The sequence below is a fragment of the Pleurodeles waltl genome, chromosome 6 (genome assembly GCF_031143425.1).
Source record: "Pleurodeles waltl isolate 20211129_DDA chromosome 6, aPleWal1.hap1.20221129, whole genome shotgun sequence".
Lineage (NCBI taxonomy): Eukaryota > Metazoa > Chordata > Amphibia > Caudata > Salamandridae > Pleurodeles > Pleurodeles waltl.
In genome coordinates this window covers 189,354,837-189,379,421 of record NC_090445.1, presented here as the reverse complement: position 1 = coordinate 189,379,421, position 24,585 = coordinate 189,354,837, and the positions used below count along the sequence as shown (strand labels likewise).

Below are 24,585 nucleotides of genomic sequence, written 5' to 3'. Positions count from 1 at the left end.
GAGAGTGTGCCCAGCCTCATCAAGCTGCGGACAGGCGCAGACTGGTCTCTCTTAGCAAGGTCTTTGCCCCGGCATGTCCTGCACAGTAGGATGCCTCGTAGTCTTAAGCAGTGCCTCCTTGGGACACACTTACAGTGACACCAGTCAATTTAGTGTAAACGGTCATTTATTTAGGACAGGATTTACCAAAATACAACATATAACTTTTCAACATCTCTCCAAACCTTAAAGAACCCCAACTTTCCAATATTTCTTTGCTCATCTTGTTTCTTCAAATCCATTCTTCGTTTCCCCTCCCCTAGACACTCCCCTATTCCTTTTTATGCCCTACTTCCTTCGTGCATCCCCCCCACTCTGCTCCTTCTCCTCCTTGTTTTTCCCCTTGGAAGGGTGGTCAAGCCCGCATCTGGCTCTCCACCCTCCCCCATCTACTGCCTTAACCCTTCTACTTCACCATCCCTAACTGACTCCTTACAACCCTTGTCTACCCATCCTCATGACTCCCTGAGTCTCCCTTGTGCCCCTATTCTTTCTAAAAATTGCCGGGTGGGTGGGTGGCCAAATTCCGCCCGTCAAACAGTAGGCGCGGAAAGAGGTTGTTCCTTTCCCCCACCCCCCTTTTAACCCTTTCCTAAATCCCTCCCCCACTTACCTGACATCCAATCCTGTCTACTTCCGTCACTTCCTATTCCCGAACGAGCCCACGGAGACACTAGAGTGGTGCTCTCTTCTCCGCGGGCCCCTCCATCGGGACACACTTACAGTGACACCAGTCAATTTAGTGTAAAAGGTCATTTATTTAGGACAGGATTTACCAAAATACAACATGTAACTTTTCAACATCTCTCCAAACCTTCAAGAGCCCCAACTTTCCAAGATTTCCATGCTCATCTTGTTTCTTCAAATCCATTCTTCGTTTCCCCTCCCCTAGACACTCCCCTATTCCTTTTTATGCCCGACTTCCTTCGTGCATCCCCCCCCACTCTGCTCCTTCTCCTCCTTGTTTTTCCCCTTGGAAGGGTGGTCAAGCCCGCATCTGGCTCTCCACCCTCCCCCATCTACTGCCAACCAGCAAAACCCGCTATGGCGTTTTGCTGCCCCACCCCGGGCACATTTCCTTGAACAGTTTTTTTTTTTTTTTTTTTTTTTTAAATATCTTTTATGCCTATTCCCTAACCCACAACTTTTGTCCCCATAACTCTTCTAACAGTAACCTCAAATCTGTCAAATAATACGCATTGCTCAACTGCGACAGGTGCACTCCGTCCGCTCTGAACAGTGCCCCCTCTTGCTCTTTTATGTCCTCGTGCTTCAGGACCTTAATCCCCTGTGCCCAGCAAAATACCCTCATTGCCCTGTTCAATTTTTTCTGAGCCCGTTCCACTGCTGCGTGCTTAACCGCCCCTCTCCAAACTCTCCTGGGTACAAACTCTGTCCACACCAGACATGCACCTAGTAGGTTCAGCTTTAGCAGCTCCAGATCCCTCTGCATATGTTGCATCAGTGTCAGCCCTGATAGTTTCACCATGTCATTTTCACCTAGATCAATCACCAACAAATCCGGGCACCCCCATACTGGCAAGTTAGCAGTGATAAATGGAAGTAGACTGCCCCACCTCATGCCGCTTTTTCCCCACCATACGACTTCATTGCGACTGCTGGGTAGTCCCAATGCTCTACCGTAAATTTGCTTCTCCGCAAACTTCACCGCCCAATGCATGAAGGAATGGCCAACCAGCCATGTCACTGTCTTGCCCTTCTGTGGTCCAGCCACACAGCCAGTAACGGAAAAAACACTGTAAGGGCTGTTCCAAGACCACTTTACTCCTCTTAACACGCTTCCAACTCCCCCCCCCCCCTTTTCGCTGCCCCTCTTCATGGTCTCACATAACGCTCGCAGCATCTGGATCTCCATCTGCCTATGGCCTTTATCCTGGCCCAATCCCACCCCAAATGTGCCGCTGCTGTCGCTGCCCCAATTCTAAAGGAATGCGTACCAAAATCCATTGGTTTTTTCCTATCCTTCTCAGGGCCATCCTCAACACGTGTAAGAGCTGGTAGCTTGTGAGCTTTTTACCTTCCTCGTGTACAAACACTCCCTTCTCCCCTGCTCCGCTTAACCTTTTTTTAAACGCCATCCATTCCACCACTGGGCATGCTGCAACATTCCCTCCCTTGTCCAGCCATACCCATTGGCCTTTCCCCAACTGAACCGTTTTCGATCGCCTAAGCCAAACACCCAGTGCATGCAAACCTCCCTGACCTTGACCCCCACCATCTTGCCTACCCCCAACAATTCGGACTCCCGGAATGCCCCAAAAAACATCCACACCATACAGAGGCGAAACAATGCCAACTCGTACTCATCCCTACAGCACACTGGCAACACATGTAAGAGTTCCAAAAGTACTTCAAAAGTGATGGGCTCCCTGGCTACTTTAACCGACTCAGCCCTAACCCTGCCCCAACCTTTTAACATGTTCCCCAACAAATCGTTACGTGCAGGATCAGTGCCGAAGAAAAGTTTCCCGTAAAAGGAAACTCCGGCCAATTTACCTCCAATTGTCGCCGGGGATAGGCCCTCCTTAATCAGAAATAGCACGAAATGCAGCGCACGTGTCTCAAGCTCCTGAGGACCTTGGGACCAAAATCCACCTACACACAACTCAAAAGATTGAAAATCCAACCATGCAAGCCTGTAAGTCCGCCTTGTAGATACCGCTATGGACTCCTCCACCAGCCCCGTTATCATCAAGCCCCCCACTCCCAAATGTCTGCTGGGACCGCAGTCTTGTTCCATCCGCTCCTGGGGCCAATTCGCAAAAACTTTGCCACTGTGAACGAGACAGGGAATCTGCAATCTCGTTATATATCCCGGGTATGTGTGCTGTTTTAAAAATAACATTTAACAATAAACAATGCAGCATAAAATGACGCAACAAGCACAGTATCCTGAGATCCCTAGCTCTCTGTCTATTCACTAAGTCCACCACTGTCATGTTGTCCACCTGAAATAGTACCGTCCGGATAGCTAACTCCTGCCCCCAGACCTCCAGTGCCACTAAAAGCAGAAAAAAACTCCAGAAAGGCAATAGTCCTCCCTTGTTGCAACCACTGTGTGGGGCTATTTTTCCGCGCACCACCTCCCCTCCCAAAAAGGCCAAAACCAGAGGCCCCTGCTGCATCAGAAAAGATTTGAACTTGCCAAACTGTGTCAGAGTCGTTGAATAACAGGGATACTCCGTTAAAATCTTTCAAGAATGCCTCCCACACCTTGATGTCCTCCCTCAAGGCCAACGAGATTCGCATCCTGTGATGCTGAAGCACAGCCCCTGACATGGCTAAACCCAGTCGCCTACAAATCGTCCTTCCACCCCTCACGACCCTGCAGGCAAAATTAAGGTAGCCCAATAGCCTTTGAGCCGTGCGCAGATCCATCTTGTGAAGTACCCATACCGTGGCCAAGAATTCCAGCATCTCCCCCACTTTCCGCTTCGGCAATCGAGCCACTAGAGCGTTGGCGTCCAGTTCTATGCCCAAAAAGGTTAATACCGTCAAAGGCCCTTCAGTCTTTTCCGGCGCCAATGGCACCCCTGTCCATTAAGCTAAGCCCTGAAAAACCTCCAAAGCCCGCCTACAAACCCCGGAACCAGCTGTCCCTACGAAAAGAAAATCGTCCAGATAGTGAGTCACTGACCGATGGCCACTTTGCTTCATAAAAACCCACTGTAGAAAAGTGCTAAAAGTTTCAAAAAGTGCGCACGAAATAGCACATCCCATAGGCAGAACCCTATCCACATAAATGGCCCCATCCACCTGTATTCCCAGGAGGTCAAAATCCACTGGGTGTATAGGCAGGAGCCTGAATGCTGACTGGATGTCACATTTTGCCATCTCTGCCCTTCGCCCACACCTTCTAACCAGCTGGATGGCATCGTCCACCGAGGCATATACCACCTTTGTGTCCTCTGGTGTGATGAAGTCATTGATCGATGCCCCTTCCAACCATGGCAAGTGGTGAATCAGCCGGAATTCCCCCTCTGCTTTTTTGGGCACTACCCCCAGCGGTGATATCATCAGGTCCCTACTTGGCCAGTCGTAAAAGGGGCCTACTATCCTCCCAAGTGAAACTTCTTTTGACAGTTTGTCTCGCACCACTTGCGGCTGTTCCTTTGCGGATCGCAAATTCTCCGCCCATCTCCTACACCGAGGACCTTGATATCCCACCCGAAAACCGTCTCTAAACCCCCACTCCAGCATTTTGGCCTTTTCTTGATCTGGGTAAATACTCAACCAGGGCAGCAGAGTCTCTAGCCTAATTGGCGTAGGACTCCTTTGGTCCAGTAGCGTTTTGCGCGCCCCGACCTCTGGCCGCCCTCCATTGTTCCGCTGGACTGGTGAAGGAAAAGCATTGCGTGACTGGATGACGACCCCGCACTTGGAGCAGTCATGTTTGAAATGGCACTGTTGCCGTGAACAGAAGCCTTTGTTGAAATTCCAACAAGCCCCTGTGGTGGGCACTGATGTCTTGTTACCCCCACCCGCCCCTCCCTGGGCGGGACGAGACTGAAAAGGCTTATAAACCACCGGCAAACCACTTGCCGTGTGCGTGGACACAGAGGATTGAGCCGATGCCATCCATTGCATCCATAGCTCCGGGTCTACATCCCCCCAAGGCTTGTCAGGATTAACGCTCACTCTGGCCCTAAATTCCGCGTCGTAGCTAAGGCAAATGAAACCTCCAAAATGCATCTGCGCTTTACGTATGATGTCCATATACTAGAAAAGCGCTATGGCTCTGTCTGGATACTTTTCGCAATATATGTTCGCAAAAATCAAGAAAGCTGATGTCCAGTTGTCCATTGTAATGGGTATCCTTGGCCTACGTGCTAATTCCTCCTCTTTTGACCCCTCCTTTGCCTGAATGTCTCTGTGTAATAATTTAAAAACATCTACATAACTCATGTTTCCAAATTTTTGTTTTAGTCTTGTCAGCCACGTGTGACCCCAGGGGCATTGCCATGCACATATACAGGAGCCGTTTCCACTGTCCCCGTCCCCCACGCCAATGGATTTTCACGTGCATGCGCCCTTGCCTGACAACCCCTCTCCCCAAACTGACCACCAGCCCCCTTTACCTTTTCCATGGTCCTGACTGGCCTCGACGCCCTCTTCATTAAGCGACCACGTGCCACCATGTGCCGCCCTCCAGACATCCCCTCCGCTGCCCCGGCATCCTGTAACACAAAAACAGAAGAGGTTGCGCCGCTCTTGCGCCCTCACCCTTCCCCTGTGACACCGCTCACCTCTTCCTCCCAAAGCTCTCCTTCTTCCCATTCATCCCCTTCTTCATCATAGTCAAGCTCAATCTCATGATCTCCCTCCCAATCACATCTCTTCTGGCCAAAGCCCTTGTTTTTTTTCGCAATTTCAGCTGCAGCTTCCTGACCCTCATGGCGCCAACCATCCGTGTGGTACCCCCGATCCCTCGATGTAGAGAAGGCCGCTGAAGACCTCTCTATGGCTTCCGACCAACATGCTGGGGCCGTGTTGCGCCCCATTGGCATTTGCTTCTTTCTGCTCGCCTCAGCTGCTGGCATTAATCTGCCACACCCCCGTGACCGTGTGCGTCGCTGGGGCTTCCCGCGCCGGCCGCCCCTCCAGCCGCACCAGCCTCCTGCCCCCTCCTCGTGTCTACCTGCGGTACCCAAACCCAAGTCCCGGGTACTGAGCTGGCTGGCGGCGGCCCCCTGGCATCGCCGCTTTCCCCTAACCTATTAGTCATCTCCAAATTGGCCCTGTGTTCCTCTCGGTCCCTGCACAATTGAGCCCACCTGGCCTCTGTTTCCGCGACGGCCCTGCGTTGTTCCCTGATCCTGGCCTCAAGATTCCAGGCCTCTGCGGGGTCCCAGACTCCTAAAACCGTGGTGCACGTGGGGCTGGCATCCGCTGCCGCCTCCACCTCCTTTGCCTTAATGGGCTTGCTCGCCCTGGGCACTTCCTTTGGTTTGGATGCACCCCCCCCTGCTCTTAGCTGCGTATTTCCCCCGTTTCTTGGCCGGGGCCCCGAGGCCCCCGTCAGGGGCGGGTACCCCCCTCTGACAAGATAGATCCAATGGCCCCCCAGCATTATTGGGGGCCGGCAGGGGCTGCCCCTCTGGCTCTGTGCATAAACCCGGGACCCCAGACCCCTGTTTCCCCATCTGTTCCAGGTGTGGCCCTCTGGACTCATTGGTAAGGGGCCCAGCCCCTGAGGTCCCCTCACCCAAGTGGCCCCCCTCCTTTCCTCTGCATGAAGCCTAGTCATCCCCACACAGGCCTGGTCTAGGACCCCAGGCCTGAGTAGGTCCGAACGGCCGGCTTCGCCGAGTATGAGGAGCGCGGCCTTCACCACCTCAGCGTCATGGCTGGTTGCCATGGCTCCCACGCGGTGCAGCAGTACAAGCCGCTTCTGCTTTCCTTTTTTCCCTCAGCCGCACGGCTGGGGAAGCCTTGCTGCCCTTCCGCGCAGTGCTGCATGCGCCGCAATCCCTTTTCCTTTCCGTTTCTTTTTTTTTTAAACTATTCCCGTGCCCAAACAAACCCACCGCCGGCTCCCGGCTCCTATCTGCCCCTCCTGCGGGCCCATAAAATTGCCCTCCCGCCGCTAAACTACCCCCCACCTTACTTGATGGCAGGACACGCCTGCCCTGCCCGCTCCCCAATACCTGTTGTGCCTCGTGGCCACGGGGCACACCCTCCAGCCTACGCCCTCCCTGGAACGACCAAATTCCGCCCCTTCAAACAGTCGGTGTGGAGAGATGTTGTTCCTTTCCCCCACCCCACTTTTAACCCTTTCCTAAATCCCTCCCCCACTTACCTAACACCCAATCCTGTCTCCTTCCGTCACTTCCTATTCCCAAACGAGCCCGCGGAGACAGTAGAGCGGTGCTCTCTTCTCCGCAGGCCCCTCCATGGCGCAGATAGGTGTGGTGGCGTTGGTGGCCCTTGCCGCTTTGTCTGCTGGTACCGGTAGTTTGGTTGACTGCTACCGCCCCAGCTACTGAAGTTGAAGTGCGTCCCACGCAGTGGAATGCCTCGTAGTCTCAAGTAGCGCCTCCTGGCAGTGACAGGTGTTGCGGCATTGCCGGCCCTTGCCCCTTTTTATACTGGTACTAGTAGAGTGGGTGACAGCTCCCCCCCAGATACTGATGTTGAAGTGCGTCCCACAAAGCGGGATGCCTCATAGCCTTAAGTAGCACCTCTTGGTGCGGACTGGTGTGGCGGCGTTGGCGGTCCTTGCCGCTTTGTCTGCTGGTACCGGTAGTTTGGATGACAACTCCTGCTCAGCTGCCAAAGTTAAAGTGCGCACATCAGTTCCTAGAAATTGGGCTGAGCTGATAACATGAGCTGAAAAGTGAGACCTGTTAAACAATAAGCTGTGCACCGCAGGTCCGTGTTACCTACCTGTAGTTGTTTGCCACAGAAAGAATATTAACTAAGGATTGTGTTTTTGTGTTTTTTACTTGATGAAGGGTAAGTGCTCTGTTAAGAGATGGCGAGACCACACTTGACAGCAAAGTCAAAGAGGGGTGACAGTGTTTTGGAGTTTTATTTAAAGGCCCTTACCACAAAAAACTTTAAAGAATTACTGGCTAATTATAAGTGTCCCAAACTGGATTTGGTGGGATCATTCCTCTTGGTCTTCACTTGCTGTTGAGGATGACTCCAACAAGTGAACTTTGTGAGACTCCAGATAGGTCAGAGGCTCTCTACAGATCCAGTTAAAGCCCCTTCTATTAGTTCTGCAGGTTTGTAGGCCACTACCTAGATCCCGGACTGTGATACCTGTTGTCAAGGATGTCATTCTATAAGAATGGAAACATGCCATCAAGTAAGAATGGAAGAACATGAAAAAACTACTGCTTTACACAATTTTTAACAAAAATGTATCTGGTGGATGATTCAGACCTTCTGGTTTCCTTTTCTGTGGATCTGATGTATTCGAACTAAGAACACAGATTAACAATGACAAGAGGAACCCTCCCCTACAGATGTAGTGGACAGAAAGGTGGTTAGGTCCTTATGCAAAGCCTTTTCAGATCTTAACATGTGTAGGGGGGATTCAACTTACTCCTCACATGCTTCTCAGAGTTTGGCCTGTGACTTCCAGTCTCTTTCCATACCTATCATTGTGTGTAAGGAAAGTGAGAACGTCATTGCCAGAATGCAATATTGACAAATGCCTCTTTTGACCCTCTGAGAGCTACAGTGATTTCCTCTGAAGAAACCATTGCTGCTCAAAGCAATTGCTGCACCAGGGATTGGAAGGCAGAGAGTATTCTGAAATCTGCTATTCTTAACCTTCTGTGTCTTGGCTGGTCTTTATTTGGCTCTCAGTTGGATGCTCTCTCAAGTCTTTCAAGAAGAAGTCTGCCTAGCAAATAAATTGAGTGTGATGATTTATACAGAGAGCCAGTACGAATTCTGAGTGGTACATGATTTCAGGGAGCAGCGGTCACAAAGGGGCTTCATGACATTCTCTAGTAGGTACTGCCATTAGAACTAGTTCATATATTCTAGATCTATTGGAGATAATTCATCATCCTAGAGAAATTTCAGTGGTAAAGTGTCTAGCCCGCATGCCTGTTGCTGACATAGTCACAATGGGAAGTAATTATGCAGTTCAAGTTGCAAGGTACTACACTCTCGGAGGTGCATCTGAGAGATCAAATGAGCAAAAAACAAATACTAGAATCAGAGCAGTGTGAATCCTATGTAAGGACTGATGATGGTGTACATAATGTCAATTATTTCTTGTGATTTAATAAAGACAACGTTTAATGAGTTACAAGAGGGCCAATGAAAGTACCAGCGGATAAAAAAACAAGGTGGGAACTACCTGGTTATAAGGGAAACTGCAATGATATTTGGGTGACTTCAGATCATCAATATATTCTGCCTGACTCTATGCTACATTCCATTACATGACATTTAGGTAGATGTAGTCATATGGGAAGTGACTGGATGGTCAGAACTTTTTATATAGTTCTAGCACAATACAAAAGTGTAGCAGAATATTTGTGTCAGAAATGCATTACTTGCCAAAGCAACAAGCAGGAAAAGAGAACACTAGTATTCATAGGGGACATAGGTAATACAGAAGGCCCATTTACTAAACGTCAAGCAGATTTCATAGAGATGCCCGTGTATAGCAGGGTTAGATATGTTCTTGTGACTGTCTGCTTGTTTGCTAGATGGGTCAAAACCCATCCAAAATGGAGAAGTGACAATGTGACTGTGGCCAAACTCCTGTTGAGGGAATTATTACAAAGGTTTGGATTGCCAACTTCTATTGGGTTACATCACGGAACTCATTCTAAAAGTGATGTACTAAATTTACTGCTGTTCAAATTGGGCAATAGGTTCACTGTAGTTTAAGACCACAATCATCAGGAGTTGTTGATAAGATGAATGGTACCACCAAATCTAAACTCTCCAAGTTATATGCCTCCACAACTTTTAAGTAGCCTGATGCTCTTCCTCTTGTTCTCATGAGGATTTCCAGTACTTTCCACAAAAAGACTGATCTATAACCCTATAAGAACCTGCTGGATAGAGCCATGAACATTGCAAATAACCATCCAGCAACACTTGTATCAATAACTGATTATATTGTTGTGGATTACTACAAAGGTCTGACTGACATGGTGAAAATCTGTCTCTCATTCGCCTGGCAACAGCACTCGAAGAAAGAAACCAATTGCCATGCACTCCAACCCAGTGAATGGATTCTGATCAAGAAGCACGTCCACAAAGACTGTCTTGAACCTAGATGAAAGAGGCCACATCAGGTTGTGCTTGTGATTAACACTGCTGTGAAGTGTGCCAGAACCCTGCAGTGGATTCATACAGCTTACAAGAGCAGAAAGAAGACTAACATGACGAAGTGGTGACAACAACTACCGATTCTCAGAGTCAAGCTCAAGTTCACAGCTTGGATCCAAAGGAGGTAGAAATGAATCCTGAAACTGGTGAAGCTAAAGAAGATCAGAGTGAAGATCCTGGTGGAGTTACCAGTAGTCAGTTGCAATTTGAAAATCATCAGTTCACAAGTCAAAGAGAACTGTTGCAAAGTCATGAGAAACAAGAAGAAACAAACTCTAATCCAGCTTGTGAAAAGGTAAAGCTGAAAACTCAAATATCGGGAACTGCCAAGAGAAAGAGACTCACAATGAGTCAAGATGCTGATTCTGATCAAAACACAAGTTGAACTGTGGGGGAGTAAGATTCAGCAGTCATCATAAGTGAAGACACAGAAATAGAGACAGTGCATCAAGTGGCCTCAAACAGTGAAAAGAACTCGTAAAAGATGACACTGTCAGAAGCAGAGACCAGAGTCCATTAGGGAAGGACCAGAGACAATTGAGATAAATTCTGATGATAGTTGTAGTGAATCACCTATTGCTAAAACACCAGTAAGAAGAAGAATCCCAAATATTAAAGTATTTATCACCTGAGTGGACCTACCTAGCATCAGTGTCTGAAGAAAAAGAAGAAGACAAATCAGATGTAGAAGTCAACAATCTAATTAACTGTTGCCAATCCGTCTTCAAAGGTGATCCAGAAGAAAAAGAAGAAGAAAAGCTACCTTGAATTTTTGTAAACACCCTGACGACTTTGAAACTAAGAATTTGAACTTTGCAAGGAAACCTCAGATTTTGGTTCTGAATGCATACAGGTGAAGGAAATAGAAATTTGAATTTATCAACTAAACGTTAAAACGTCTTAAAATAAAAAAAAATATTTGTGTTTAAAAAATATAGTTATTGCTTTAAAAAATAGATGGATTCTAAAGTGTTGATTTTTGATTCCTGCTTTTAATTTTTGGTTTTTGTTCTCAGTAGAAGATTGCATACAGCAAGAGCTATAAACTTTTTAGAGTGGTTTCCGTGATATTATTAGTGTTAATTGGCCTAATGTTGTGACTAATTTCTCCATTTGTGTTAGTCCTGGCATCCTTGGCGTGGTTTCCCCTGTCTTTTTTGCCTCCTATGTTTGACTGTATGCGGGACTTTGTTTTTGCTGGTTTTGGTACTCTGGGCACTTTACCACTGCTGACAAGTGCTAAAGTGCAAGTGCTCTCTGTATAAACTGTATGTGTAATTGGCTTTTCCATGATTGGCATATTTGATTTACTAGTAAGTCCCTAGTAAAGTGCACTAGAGGTGAACAGGGCTGCTAAATCAAATGCTGCTAGTGAGCCTGCAGCACTTATTGTGACACCCATATGAGTAGCTGTGTAAACATAGCTCAGACCTGCTACTGCAGTGTCTGTGTCTGCAGTTTTAAACTGCCAATTCAGCCTTGCAAGTGTACCCACTTGCCAGGCCCAAACCTCCTCTTTTTGTACATGTAGGGTACCCCTAAGGTAGACCCTAAGTTGCCCCATGGGCATTGTGCAGTGTATGTTAAAGGTAGGACATGTACTGATGTGGTTTACATGTCCTGACAGTGAAATACTGCCAAAGTCGGTTTTCACTATTGCAAGGCCTATCTCTTGTATAGATTAACATGGGGAGAGCCTTTAGATATCTTTTAAGTGTAGTTTCCCATAGGAACAGATAGCAACATGGAGTTTGGGGTCTCTGAACTCACAATTTAAAAATACATCTTTTGGTAAAGCTGGTTTTTAGATGGTAAGTTTGAAAATGACACTTTTAGAAAGTGATAATTTTCTTGCTTCACCTTTCTGTGTCTCTGCCTGCTTGTGTATTCCCTGTCTAGGTCAGACTGACAGTTGAGCTGTTGTGAATCCTCTCTAGACAGTGGCACAAAGGGAGCTGGGGTGTAGCCTGTCTATCCTGATAAGTCACCTGGGCTAGAGTGGAAAGGGAGGAGCTGACACTTACACCTGAAAGGGCTGTGCCTGCCCTCACACAATGCAGTTTCTGACCCCCTGGGGTGTGTCTGGTGCCAGGCCTGGGCAGGGCAGGATCTTGTGAACAACAAAGACTTTCTTTTGAAGTTTGCCTACTTCAAAGGTAGATTACTTCTGGGCTCAAGAGGAACCTCTGACAAGGAGAAGAGCTGGAGGAGGAGTACTGCCCCTTTTGTCTGTGACTGTGCTTTGCTTTGTTGGCCTGCAGTTGATGTTTCTGCCTGAAAGAGGATAAAGACTGAACTTTGTGGTATATTCCTACATGTGAAGTGTCTTCAAGGGCTTGGACTGAACTTGCCTCCTGTTTTGAAGTCTCACTGCCATCAAAACTTCCTCTGCCAGCACCTGGACTCTCTGCTGGGACTCCTACCCTGCCATGTGGTGCCCACTCCAGTCCCTGGGCCCTTGGAAGGTGTAGCTGGAGGAACCAAGGCAGAAATCAATGCACAGAAGCCATGCGGGGAAAAATTTCACACACCACCTACAACGCGGCTGTAAAAACTAACAACCACCTGCATTGCGGCTTAGAAATTGACACACTACTTGCATCACAGCTGGAAAATCAACGCATCACCTGCATCCTGCTGGAGAAATGACGCAACACCGGCTTGCGGCTGCTGAAATCGATACACCCCCACATTGTGCGGCTCCTCATCACTGTGCGACCGAATTCCACACACATCATCTCTGGGTGTATAAATCAACATGAACCTGTCTGGATCCTGGGTGCCTGTCCAGAAATCGACGCATCACACTCTTGTGGAGAGAAAAACTATGCATTGCCTACCCGACTGGAGAAGAAATGATGCACGGCCTCACTTGTGAGTAGAGAATCAACGCATCGCTGACTTTTCCGATGCACATTAGCCCATGCAACTTTATTTTTTGCGCAAACCAGGTACTTTGTGTAACATCAACGCGTGCATTGTTTTCTATGGAGCAAGACTCTTTTTAATTTACTTGTGTAGGTTGGATCTTTGTCTTTTTGGTCTTGTTTGATTTAGATAAGTATTGGCTATTTGTCTAAACTGGTGTGGTGTCCATTTTGTAGTGTTTTTACTGTATTGCTGTGTGTGTTGGTACAAATACTTTACACACTGCATCAAAGTTGCTGCACTGCCCTGCATCAAGGGGAGAGAGAAAAAATGTGCCACATCTACTAGGGGTGCTGGTGCAATTTTGGAAGCTAAGCAACAACGCACATAACCTTGTGCCAGGGTGTGAATGTGTGTACATTTTTTGAAGCATAGGTTTTGTACTGGAAGGGCTGCCTTCCAGTACAAACAACTTTGCTTTAAGGATTTTCCCACTTTGAATCTGTGCTGTCCAATACAGCAAACATGCAAAGTTGGAAATCAAGAAAAAATGAAAATAAAAATTCTTGTTATGTCTACCTCGAGGAGGTGTAAGATTTCAGTGCCAATTCCTGTCTACCAATGTTTGTAGATAGGGATTTGTCTCAAAAGTCATGGATGGTTACATGGGAATACCCATGTAACTGTCCATTGATTCAAGGTAACACAAAGCAGCGCATAGAGAAACTTTACATTGCTTTGGGATACTATCCAATGGAAATCCTGATTTCTGCTGGATAGTCAATCCCATCTTAACACTTTGCGCCAGGGAAAGCATTAGTAAACCGGGGCCTAAGTGTCCATAGGTCTGAGTGAGTGAGAATGAGTGAGGTTAAGAGTGAATGCAACTGAGTGAGTAAGAATGAAAAAGGAGGATAAGGGTGTAAGAGAGTGAGAGTGAGTTTGAGTGACAGAATGAGTTTGAGTGCCTTAATGTGAGTGTGAACCAGATTGTGATGTGATGCTTTCAAGTTTGTCATTGGACCTGGCACACTGAAAGGAAATATTCTCTTACATAGAAACCTCAGCAAAATACTGGCATACTTGCAACAATTTCTAACATGACAGACGTATGTGACAAAATACAGGCACAGGCGCATTGGGGTTAAGTGCACCTATGTTAAAATACTTGTGCTGACATACAAGAGGTAATTCATGGCACACAGAGCGCCTGTGGAAAAATAATGGAATACCTGAGGAAATTCTTGACATGTGGACACCAGTGGGAAAATGCTGGTACTAGCAGAATGGAGATGATTCTTCACATGAAGGTGGCCAACGTGGCATAAGGGAGGGTGGCAACCATGGCAAAATGCTGGCCCTGGCATACTGAGATCATTTTTTATACAAGGGTCACCTAAGGTATATTGATGGCATTAATTGCAAAATTCTGGCACTGGCATACTGTATATTATTTATTTAGATAGGTAGGTGTCCATGGTATATGAGGGCACCCATGACAAAATGGTGGGCCTGGCACAATGGAGATAATTTTTTATATATGGGGGCACCAATAACACATTTTGAGAAAAACAGAGTCAACTCCTGGGCAACATCAGGTTTCATTGGCTTGGCACACTGTGAAAGAATCTGAATATGTAATAAATGTGTTTTTAGTGTCAATGGCATTTTAGGAAATGTATGTCAAAATTGTGCTTTAAAATGCACTATTTTACCCCATTCTTTTAAAATTTTACTTTGTGAGAAGACTCTCCCTAGAAGATATCTGGCTTATTTGCTTTTTTCACTCATTGCAGTTCAGGGCAAGGATTATGCTTCAGCACTTTCAACGATTGAGACAGCACCACAATATAGGTGGTTTCTAAAATAGACATTTGTCTGTGTTAAGTTGTTATACTAATCATGCAGTTATTATGGAACTTCAGTTAATTTAAATTTCGTTATGTTATGTGATGAGGATTTGTATAGCATGCTTATCACCCTAAGGGAACCCAGGCGCTGGAGTAGATCAGTACGCCAATCAGGCTCCTAATTGAATAGCCAGGTCTTCAGTTTCTTGCAGAACTCAAGAAGGGATAGAGAAGTCCTTATGCGGTGTGAAAGGGTGATCCAAGATTTGGCAGTAATGTAGGAGAAGAAACGTCCTCCTGATTTGTTCCTGCAGATGCAGCATGTGTGCTCAAGGGGAAGTGTGGCTGAGTGCAGTTGTCTGGTGGGCTGGAGGAAGTTGAAGCAATGTTTGAGGTAGGCAGGTCTGATATTATTGTGGTCTGGCATGCATGAGTGAGAAGACTCAATTGGCATCGCTTTTGGATAGGTAGCCAGTAGCTCTCTGAGGTTGTGTGTGATGTGTGCAGGGAATGCTGAGGATGAGTCAGGCGGTGGTGTTCTGGGTGGTCTGGAGTCTTTGTATGAGTTGATTCATAATGCCAGTGAAGAGTGGGTTACTGTAGTCTAGTATGCTGGTGATGAGACCCTGGCTGATTATGCGTCTGGTGTCAGTGGGGAGACAGTAGAATATTGTGTAGAGCACACCTAGGATAAAGAAGCAGGAGGAGATGACAGCATTCAGTTGTTTGACCATCATGGGTCTGTCTCCAAGATAATGCAGAGGTTTTTGGCATGGTCAGTGGGGGTGGAGGTGGGTCCAAGGTTTGTAGGCCACCAGAAGGAGCCCCTTGGAGAGTGCTTGTTCCTGAAGGTCAGAGCTTCTGTTTTCTCCATGTTGAGTTTTAGGCAGTTCTGTTTCATTCAGTTTGTTACGTTTGACATTCATATGGAGAAGTTGGTCCTGGTGGTGTGGTTGTTCTCTGTGACGGAGGGGATGAGCTCGATGTCATCTGTGTAGGAGACAATGTTGATTTAGTGGAATCTTATGACGTGGGCAAGTGGCACCAGATAGGGTAGGGCTCAGTGATGATCCTTGAGGGACTCTGCCAATGAGGTTCTTGGGTTTGAAAGTGTAGGGTCGGAACCTGACTCGCTGGGTCCTGTTAGAGAGAAAAGAGGCCAGCAATCTCAGGGCAGGACCATGTAGTCTGGAGCTGTGGAGTCTTGTGATGAGGGTGCTGTGGAAGATGGTGTCAAAAGCTGCAGAGCAGTTGAGTAATATGAGTGCTGCGGTTTTCCCTTTGTCCATGATGGTCCAGGTGTAATCAGTTGCCTCAATGAGAGTGATTTCTGTGCTGTAGTTGCTGCTGAATCCAGACTGCAAATTGTCTAGTGGGTGTTGTTGTTCAAGACAGATGGAGACTTGTTTGTTGATCGCTTTCTATATGTCTTTGGATGGGAAAGGCATAAGTGAGATGGGTCTGTAGTTTCTGAGCTCTTTTGAGTCTGTCATGGGTTTTTTCAGGAGGGCTGTGCTTTCTGTGTGCTTCCAGTTGTCCAGGAAGGTTCCACTTTGGATGGAGGTTTTTGATGATGATGGTGAGGTGGGAACTGAACATTATTGTAATGTTAGGGTCATGTGACATCCCTGCCTGGAAACAATCAGAGTCAATGGTCATAGGAAGTCACTTCCTGTGATACTATTATCGTCACAGGCTGAGCAATGTTACTTTGCAACCACTGGCATTTTGGCGAATTGATGCTTGTGGCATCTGCTGTGTTGCACACTTTCTAGCTACCATATGAAGTATGTGACCTGATTATCAGCAAAGTAGTCAGTGACACCATGAACAGCCCTGCCAAGTGCTACACATCATGTGTTAGAATAACGCATTTTGTGGATTTCTCCACACTACAGCAAGGACCTGAGTCTGTCATGCAATTAGTTAGCAGCATGTTCAATCTTAGTGTGCTTCTGGCTGTGCTTGCCTGCTAATTTTCCAAACGGGTCCTCTACAGATTTAAATATGTTTCTATTTAGCCTGCTGTCTGGGGCTATCAAAGGTTGTCTCCCTGGTTACTATACACATGGGCTCCTCGCCGTGATTGGCCAGCATGCATGTGCTCAGCTTGCCCCCTCAGAGTTTCCTATTGCTCATTGGATAAATGTGAAGCTGTACCTACATGTACACTCCGCAGCTTGTCAGTGGGTTCTGCCCACAAGACCATCACATGCCTATTGGATCAGGCAGGAAGGAGAAGTCCATTCATGGGGACAGCCTGGTAAGTTCTCTCAATCACCAACCTATTCTTTGAACTCCCGAGTGGATCCAAGACCACGGCTTCTGAGCAGTGCAAGTGATTCCTAGGCCAGGCTGCCCCAGTATCAAGTATGAGTAAACTATAGAGCCCTGGCCCCATCTGAAGACCCTTGCATTGTGATAGTGATACACTCTTACTGAACAGCACTTAACTAGTTTGTTTTGCCGCGCAAGAATAATGCTGTCTACAGTCTTGCTCATCGATGGAGTGAGTCTGAGCACAGCAGTATAGCCGAGGACAGCGCATGAACTTCACACATTTAGAGAATGGTCAAAACCATGAGGAACCTACAGCTCTCCCTTTTGCCGCCCACAATGGTTGGCCTTCTAGACCTGTCATCACTAGTGTGCTGCCTAATAAACAACTGTCATGTTATTTCAGGGGCCAGACTGTAGCTGTGGCAGTGAGCCAGCATACATTCTAAAACGCTGCACTGAGAAAGCAGGTCTCTTCTTTAAAATGACAGTTTGCAAATACAAAACCTTTTTGCCCAAAATGTGGATTATTTTCAAAAACAAGTTGCCGAAAATTATAACAATTGTAACAATAAAATCTTTAAATTACAGTCATGATTGATGAAAAGTTCATGTCATTTTATAAGGGCAGAGAACAAACTTGAGATATTAATTTTGAAAGTAATTCTAAAGAAATGAATCTGTATAACATAAGTGACATAACGCACAAAAGCATAAAGCGTTCACTCTGCCAGCATTAGAGGTGTATGAAAAAAGTGAGAGTTTGGATTGCTATAGATTGTTTATGTGCGCAAGCTACAAGTCATATCTCAGTAGAAAAGTCTGTTTATAAAAATCTCCACAACATGCCACACATAACCGTCTCTCGTAGTGTAAAAAATTGGGTTGTTGGTTAACTGCGGTCTGAGCCCTGGTCAAGCATCAGCCACTATCCCTTGCAGGATAAACCACAAAAAGTCACTAACTCAACCTGTGCTTAGCCCTGGGTAGCTTGGCACCAAAAGCAGTGAGGCTTATCTTATAGGCAATGTGTAAAGTATTTATGCAGCAGACAAACAGCAATCAAGTGAAAAATCCCACACCAATTTAGAAAAATCGAGTAAATTGTAATAAATTATGTGACACCAAAACAACACAAATCCAATCAGTAGAACCAGAGTAATGATTATCTTTAAGTTTAAGGTTCAAAATAGTGCCTAAAAGAGAAAAGTGCCAACCCTAGACATCTGGCCACCTTTAGGACAACCACAACCAAGGGCACAAGAGTGCATGGAGACCACTTGGGGGGGGTCAGGACTCATTTGGGCTGGGTCCAGGTGTGGGTTCAAGATGGTGGGAACCTGCTATGTCCTGGTGGCTCTGAACAGGAGGCCAGCAAACTGTCTATTGGTGTCATTTATGGTAGGGCTGGATGCAGGAGTAGAAGCAGGGCTCAGTATCAGGGCTGGCCTCTGAGGGTTTAAGGTGGGCTCCAGGCAGCAAAGCCTGACAACAGTCCTTTGAAGTACAGCAGCAGTGTGGCAGAGTACACAGGAGGTCAGAGCAACAGACAGTCCTCTGAGAACCCTTCCACAGGCCCGGAAGTGAACTGAAGATTGGGTCTGAAGGTCCTATTTCTATACCCTGGTGCCCTTTTCCTAGAAGATGGGAGAAGTTTCTAGGAATGTTCTTTGAACTTCTTGGAACATCCTGACTCCAAGCTGACTGCACTGGGAGTAAAGGGTTGTTAGGCCTATTGTGAGGAGACAGGACACAGCCTATCCATGTGCAAGTGGGGCTGTGCTCAGCTCCGCACCCCCCTTCAAGCCAATTAATGGTCCATTGAGGCACACCTAATCCCACTACTGTGCAACTGTCTAGGAGGAATTCACAAATTCTGTCAGTTACATTAATTCATGTGACTCCGGACAGGCTGCAGGCACAAAGGGCTGAGGGCAGTTAAATGCTGACTTTCTAAAAGTAGCATTTTCAAACTTGTAATGAAAAATCAACTTTACCATTAAAGAGAGTTTATCATTACAATTTCATAGATACCAAAAATGATATATCTACCTCTTCTCAATGAGGAATTACAGCTTATTAACTGTAATAAGGATTCCTCAATGTTATCCTATGGTATGGGAGGGGTACCCCTCACAGTAATGAAAAATAATTTTAGGAGTTTTTCACTACCAGGACATTTAAAACTTTAATGTACATGTCCTACCTTTACTTACATTGCACCCTTTCCTATGAGCTACCTAGGGCCCACCTTAGAGGTGACTAATATGTAATAAAAGGGGACTTTAAGGCTAGGCAAGGGGGTTTAAATGCCAAGTAAAGTGCACAGAGTTTTAAGGCCAACAAAAACGAATTCAGCAAAAAATGGAAGGAGGAAGGCAAAACGTTTCGGGATGACCCTGTAGAAATGGCAATTTCCAACGGGGAGCAACTGCAACATTGCAGATAATCCAACAACCTCCCCCTTATGCACATTCAAAGCAGGTTTTTACTTTAATACTTCTCTACTCCTCCAAAGAATCAAAAATAGGGGTCAGGTGTTTTACCCTCATCTTCAACTTGATCTCCATTTGTTGGACTTTCTGCCCAGCACTGGAATTAACATAGTTCAAAGATCATCAACACTCACCTTCATTGAGGGACTTGTATAATGAGGCTGCTGACCTGCACCACATTGTAGCCAACAACCAATAGAAAGGAACTAAAAATTCCAGAATGCAATTGATATCACATACAAAATCCAGTAACAAATAAAAGTATCATGCTTCAGGATGGGGAATGGGCCCTATTTGTTCAGGGACAGAAACTTGTCACAGCTGAACCACAGCCTTGCCATGCCTTGATGTATTTACAAGGCAGACGCTAACTCCTTACAATGCAGCACAATAATTTGCAGGTCTTGCAATGAAGATATATGCAAATTATAAGCATTTCAGGCATTTCTAGAGCCTTGCATTACGTAAAATTTTGAAATTTATTTGATAACATGGTAATCTATGATTTGGTATACTTGTGATAAAGTGTCACACATGAGCATTGAAATGGCACACATAAGCACGCTAGAAACATGAATATGTCACATATAAGCAATCTGAAAACTTCGCTGGTATGCATGAGGATATTGTTAGGATACTGCAACCTTAAGGAGATCATCATGTTGAAAGAGCCTGTTCTCTGGTTGGCACTGGAGGGAAAGTGCTACTCAAAAAATTAATTATTTTATACACAAGGACAAATGTAATGCTGTGTTGGTGCACAAACCAGTATTCTCATAACCTTTCCAAGGGCACGCCAACCGCTTGGACCTGGAGCTGTGCAGTCCCTATATGGACATTGATGCTCCCCGACTCAACCCGTCTTTAATTCTATAGAGCCCAAACTGTGAATCAGAAACGTATCCTTTTCAGTAAGAATGACAGACATGGGTCAAGATTCAAGGAGTTTTATATAAAGTATTGTTAATCAGAATACATGAAACATCTCACAACCATGACTATCTATAAAGAATACAAATCATAACTACAGAGAACGTTGTTAACTTCAATGCCAAATCCAGCATATATTTGCCTTATTAAATGGGGATTGGGATGCCCTAGTTACAGAGGAAAAGTATGTTCTTCTATAGGACTTTAGACAAAGGATTTCATACATTACTAAGAATGTACATGGTTGTCAGGATATGCATCAATAAGGAACATGCAAGAAGAAACATTTTTACTGCGTAAGACATTTGAGGATCTTCTCATAATACTACTACATTGAATACAGTTGCTCTCACAGTGTATTCACTTCACTTCAGAATAGAAGACAGTACATCTTAGGTTATGTTAGCTCGATTTTTATTTCAAGCACTTTAGATGCACAAAACATAAAACAACACTCCCAAGATGCATACGGCATAAATAGCTTTCATAATGCAGAGTTTCACATAGGGTTGCCACCTTTACAAGAGAAAAATACAATCATTTGATGATGTTTTAGGATTCTGCAAATGCCACTCGGGATAGGGCTTTAAACAAAACAGTACATATTTGTTTGCAGCATGACTTGTCTGCCTTTGTGTACTTTAAGTATAAGCTCCAGAGCACTTTTAAAAGTGCTTTCTATTTATACTTGCAGTTTGAAGTGTGTAGAGATAAGGGCAAAATAATACCGACTTTAGGTGATTTTAGAAAGACCAGTGGTGCCGGCAGAAAAACGGCCAGGTGGCAACTCTAGCTGCACATTGAGGAATTCTCATTCCCATTAAATGAGCTCCGCCCCTAATCCCAACCCAAAACTCCAGCTCTACGTTAGGGCTTGATTTGGTGAAGTACCTGTACTTTTTTCCCATATAAAGCACTGTAGTCCAGCATGTTGTTGAGAGTCTTTCCACCTTTGTGGTAACTTGCATAGCCCATCGTTATCATTATGTAGGTTGAGCTTTGTTTTTACTGTCGATTGTGCCTGTTTTCTCAGCCAGACCTGGCAATACTGCAGCTGGGTGCTTTGCATGCTGAAGGGAGAGGCGGACTGACTCGGGGGAGTGCCCGGGCTGGGAGGACTGAAAGGGCACTGGGCCCCCTGTGTGCTGCCTGGGCAGAGGGAGCTGTCCAGAGTCCTTCTGGGTGCCAGAGGATTCGTGTTCCCCTCCCTTGGCGCCGACAGCACCAACCCCGGTACACAGGAGCAACTGTAAGCAACCCACCACCTCCATCAACCTGCTGCATGCACCAGCCATGTCAGACTACCAGGTCTCCGTGCAGCAACTCAACGACCTGCTCTCTAACGACAGTGGCTGCTACAGCCTGCCCAGCCAACACTTCAACGAGGTCTACCCCCGGATCTACGTGGGCAATGCGTGAGTAATGGCATGCACCTGTTACTGCCGTACGGGGAGCTGCACTCAATCAAACGCCCCCTCCTTCTCCATGAATGACAAGTCTGCCTCTACACTGGGGACTGCATAAGCTTGTCAATGGCACAAGCCCGGCAGTAGGTAGACCACTTTGGCCCCTCACACCAGCATTAAAATGACTCCTTACATTGCATGCAAAAGCACGAAGACACATCTCAAAACTAACCGCCGATGATGTATTAAAGGAAACTTGATATTGGTGTCACTTTTTTAAGCGTTCCCAATTTTGGTAGCTAGACATAGTGATGCACGGGAAGAAAACGCGCTATGACCAAGGTCACACAATTTTTCAGTATTAGGGAAACACATATTATGCCATATAGCTCCAAATCGTCTAGTTGTCAATTACCCACACGACTATATAAACACCCAGCCCATTCCCCTAACCATCATGTTCCCGCCGCCTTTATGCATGCAGCCATCAATTTCAGTGAAGAGAATGGCACTTAAATCTGGTGGTTAGCCTGCTCCCATACACCCCTGCAAAATTTGCAGTTAAAATTGAGATAGATGAGAATGAACTCATTTAACCAGGATCACACTGTTTAATCAAAAGAGAAAGCTGGTCCTCCCGGATGCACACTCAAGAACTTCCGTTAGATCACGTCACGGGGTGCTCATCAGTCACATGGACATTTTTGTGTTGAGTGCCCTTCCATCTGCCCCCCTCCCCATACCTTCGCCCTTCCGTTTTTCCCTAAACACACAGCCCCATTTATTACACTTATAGCAATCCCCTGCATATATTTATTGATACACTGATTTGCCATCTAGACATTCCCACACCCCAAGCACAGCATGTCTGGTATGATGCATGCCTCTGACGCGGGTCTGACGGGTCCTCCCCAGTGATAACCTTCATTTCTCTCGCATGCATCAACACCGAACGCGGGCTTTTGAGCCATAGGTCCCACCGGACAGGTAGAGGACAGTAAGCGGCTATTTCTGTCACCGTGGGGGAGGAAAAAACTGGAGGATCAGAAATCAGTCCGGAAGAAACCCGAACGGTGCCGCAAATATATAAAAATAACCCAGGGAGGAGCAGGTGTGACCTGCGCTATACTTTCTAGTTCAGTCAGCAAAATGTAATGACACAATTTTTCAAGCGTGCCTCATTTGCTAAATGTATTCATAGCAGTGAATGTCACCCATCGTCAGTGTTTGATCATGGTAGGGGAAGAATTGAAAGTTGGTCTATCCGGTGATCGACAAGTGGCGGTGTCGAACCTTAATTTCAGGAAAAGTTGGAGAATAATGTCCATACCGTTTCTGTGAGTTTTTCAGTAAACAACTAGACCAGGCCTGCCTTGGCGAACCCAGAAGACTTCCTGAAGTTCAGGCCGTCTGGAGCATTTGAGATTTACATTTGGTTAGGTGACTGACTGACTAGGTGTTCACTTTGGACTCGGAGTGCAGCAATCCTGGAAGGGCGTGGCCTTTTATCAGCTTACTGCAGGATGCAGGGTGGACATCTCGCTGTTACAGCTGAACTTAAGTGCCTCTGCCCAGCCTTTCACTGTGCAGGGAGGGCTTCTATGATCGGTATCACACTCTGTTAACAACCAGCAAGCTTAGCAAGCGTCAGATGCAATGGACTTAAGTGCAAGCAATGCAAACACCCCCCTCCCCGCCAACTGTTGCTTAGTTAAGAAAATACACCCCTAATCAGGGGTTAGTGCCCCCTCAGTTCTTTTAGGTCCCGGTGACACTTTACCTTCTGCACTATTGGAAAGGTCGCCCCTGCTAGCAAGTGAGATGTGCTATTGGAAGCGTTGCCCCTGCTATAGCCCGTCGATAGAAGAATTGGAACAATTTGTGAATGGTTTTTCGTGTGTGAGGATAATATTCAAGCACTGTGAACCAGCGTACATAGTGGAACGATGGTGGTCCTTTCTGGTCCCAGGGGTGATTTGTAACATCCCTGCTCAGCAGTATTGTGTAAGACATTTTAATATAACAATGGTGGTATGAACTGAGGAAATGACATGTCGAATTCAATTCAAGACACTGGCAACCCTCTATAAACCGGCACAATGTCCACAGAGCATCGGCCTGCAAACACTTGACACTATGGATAGGGTCCAAGTTACTTGAAAGGCAGCGTGACCCACTGCAACCCATCACGCTAGCTAGGATCTCTGAGCAGACATATTTTGGATGTGCTTAGAATGATATGTAGCTCTTTCATATGAAGGGCCTTTGTCAGATATTAGAACAATACGCGTTTTACGGGACGATAGGACACTAGCGATTAGGAAAGCAAACCTTTGAGGTTAAGCCGTTCTGTCCATTGTAATGTAGCTGGATTTCCCTGTACGGATGGCCGAGTGCACCTTGTGGTTTCAACACGCTAGACAATATGCGATTGTGAGAAAAGTGGTATTTGGAGCAGAACAGGCGGTCCTTACGCTTAGGAAGGCGTGAGTAGTCAAAAGTGACTGGACCCACGGGAAGGCTTTTTCAGACATACTGAGTGGGCAGTTCCTTTATGATATTAGCTAGGGAGTGGGTCCATGAATAACTATATAGCCGGAAGCAGTCGTCTGTTTTATAAAAACGCTGCGCTGGTGCGAGAGACACTGTTTCATCTACTCGGGGCATCTCTTACCCCACAAGGACAACTCTGAATTAGGACATTCTGCACTGCCTAGTGACCAGGAGGAAACACAGTGGCTTGTGTTGTCCTTGCTGACATTTGTGTCTGAAGGGCAGTATGTTTATGTGACTCAGTCAGGCGCGTAAGCCACGGTACAATCCAGCGGAACCAGTTTGGCCTGACAACCAGGAAAATGTGCTAATGACACGCCCTGGACACCTCCAAGGATA

At 46.3% G+C, this 24,585-nt stretch overlaps 1 protein-coding gene across 1 annotated transcript in view; it reads left to right on the top strand.

Moving 5' to 3' along the window:
• The first annotated feature begins 21,322 nt into the window (after positions 1–21,322).
• DUSP3 (dual specificity phosphatase 3) overlaps positions 21,323–24,585 on the top strand; it is a 323,437-nt gene continuing 320,174 nt past the window's right edge. The window contains exon 1 of the mRNA XM_069237779.1: positions 21,323–21,702. Within this exon, the coding sequence (XP_069093880.1) occupies positions 21,581–21,702 (122 nt within the window). The 5' untranslated portion in view covers positions 21,323–21,580. The remainder of the gene's footprint in view (positions 21,703–24,585) is intronic.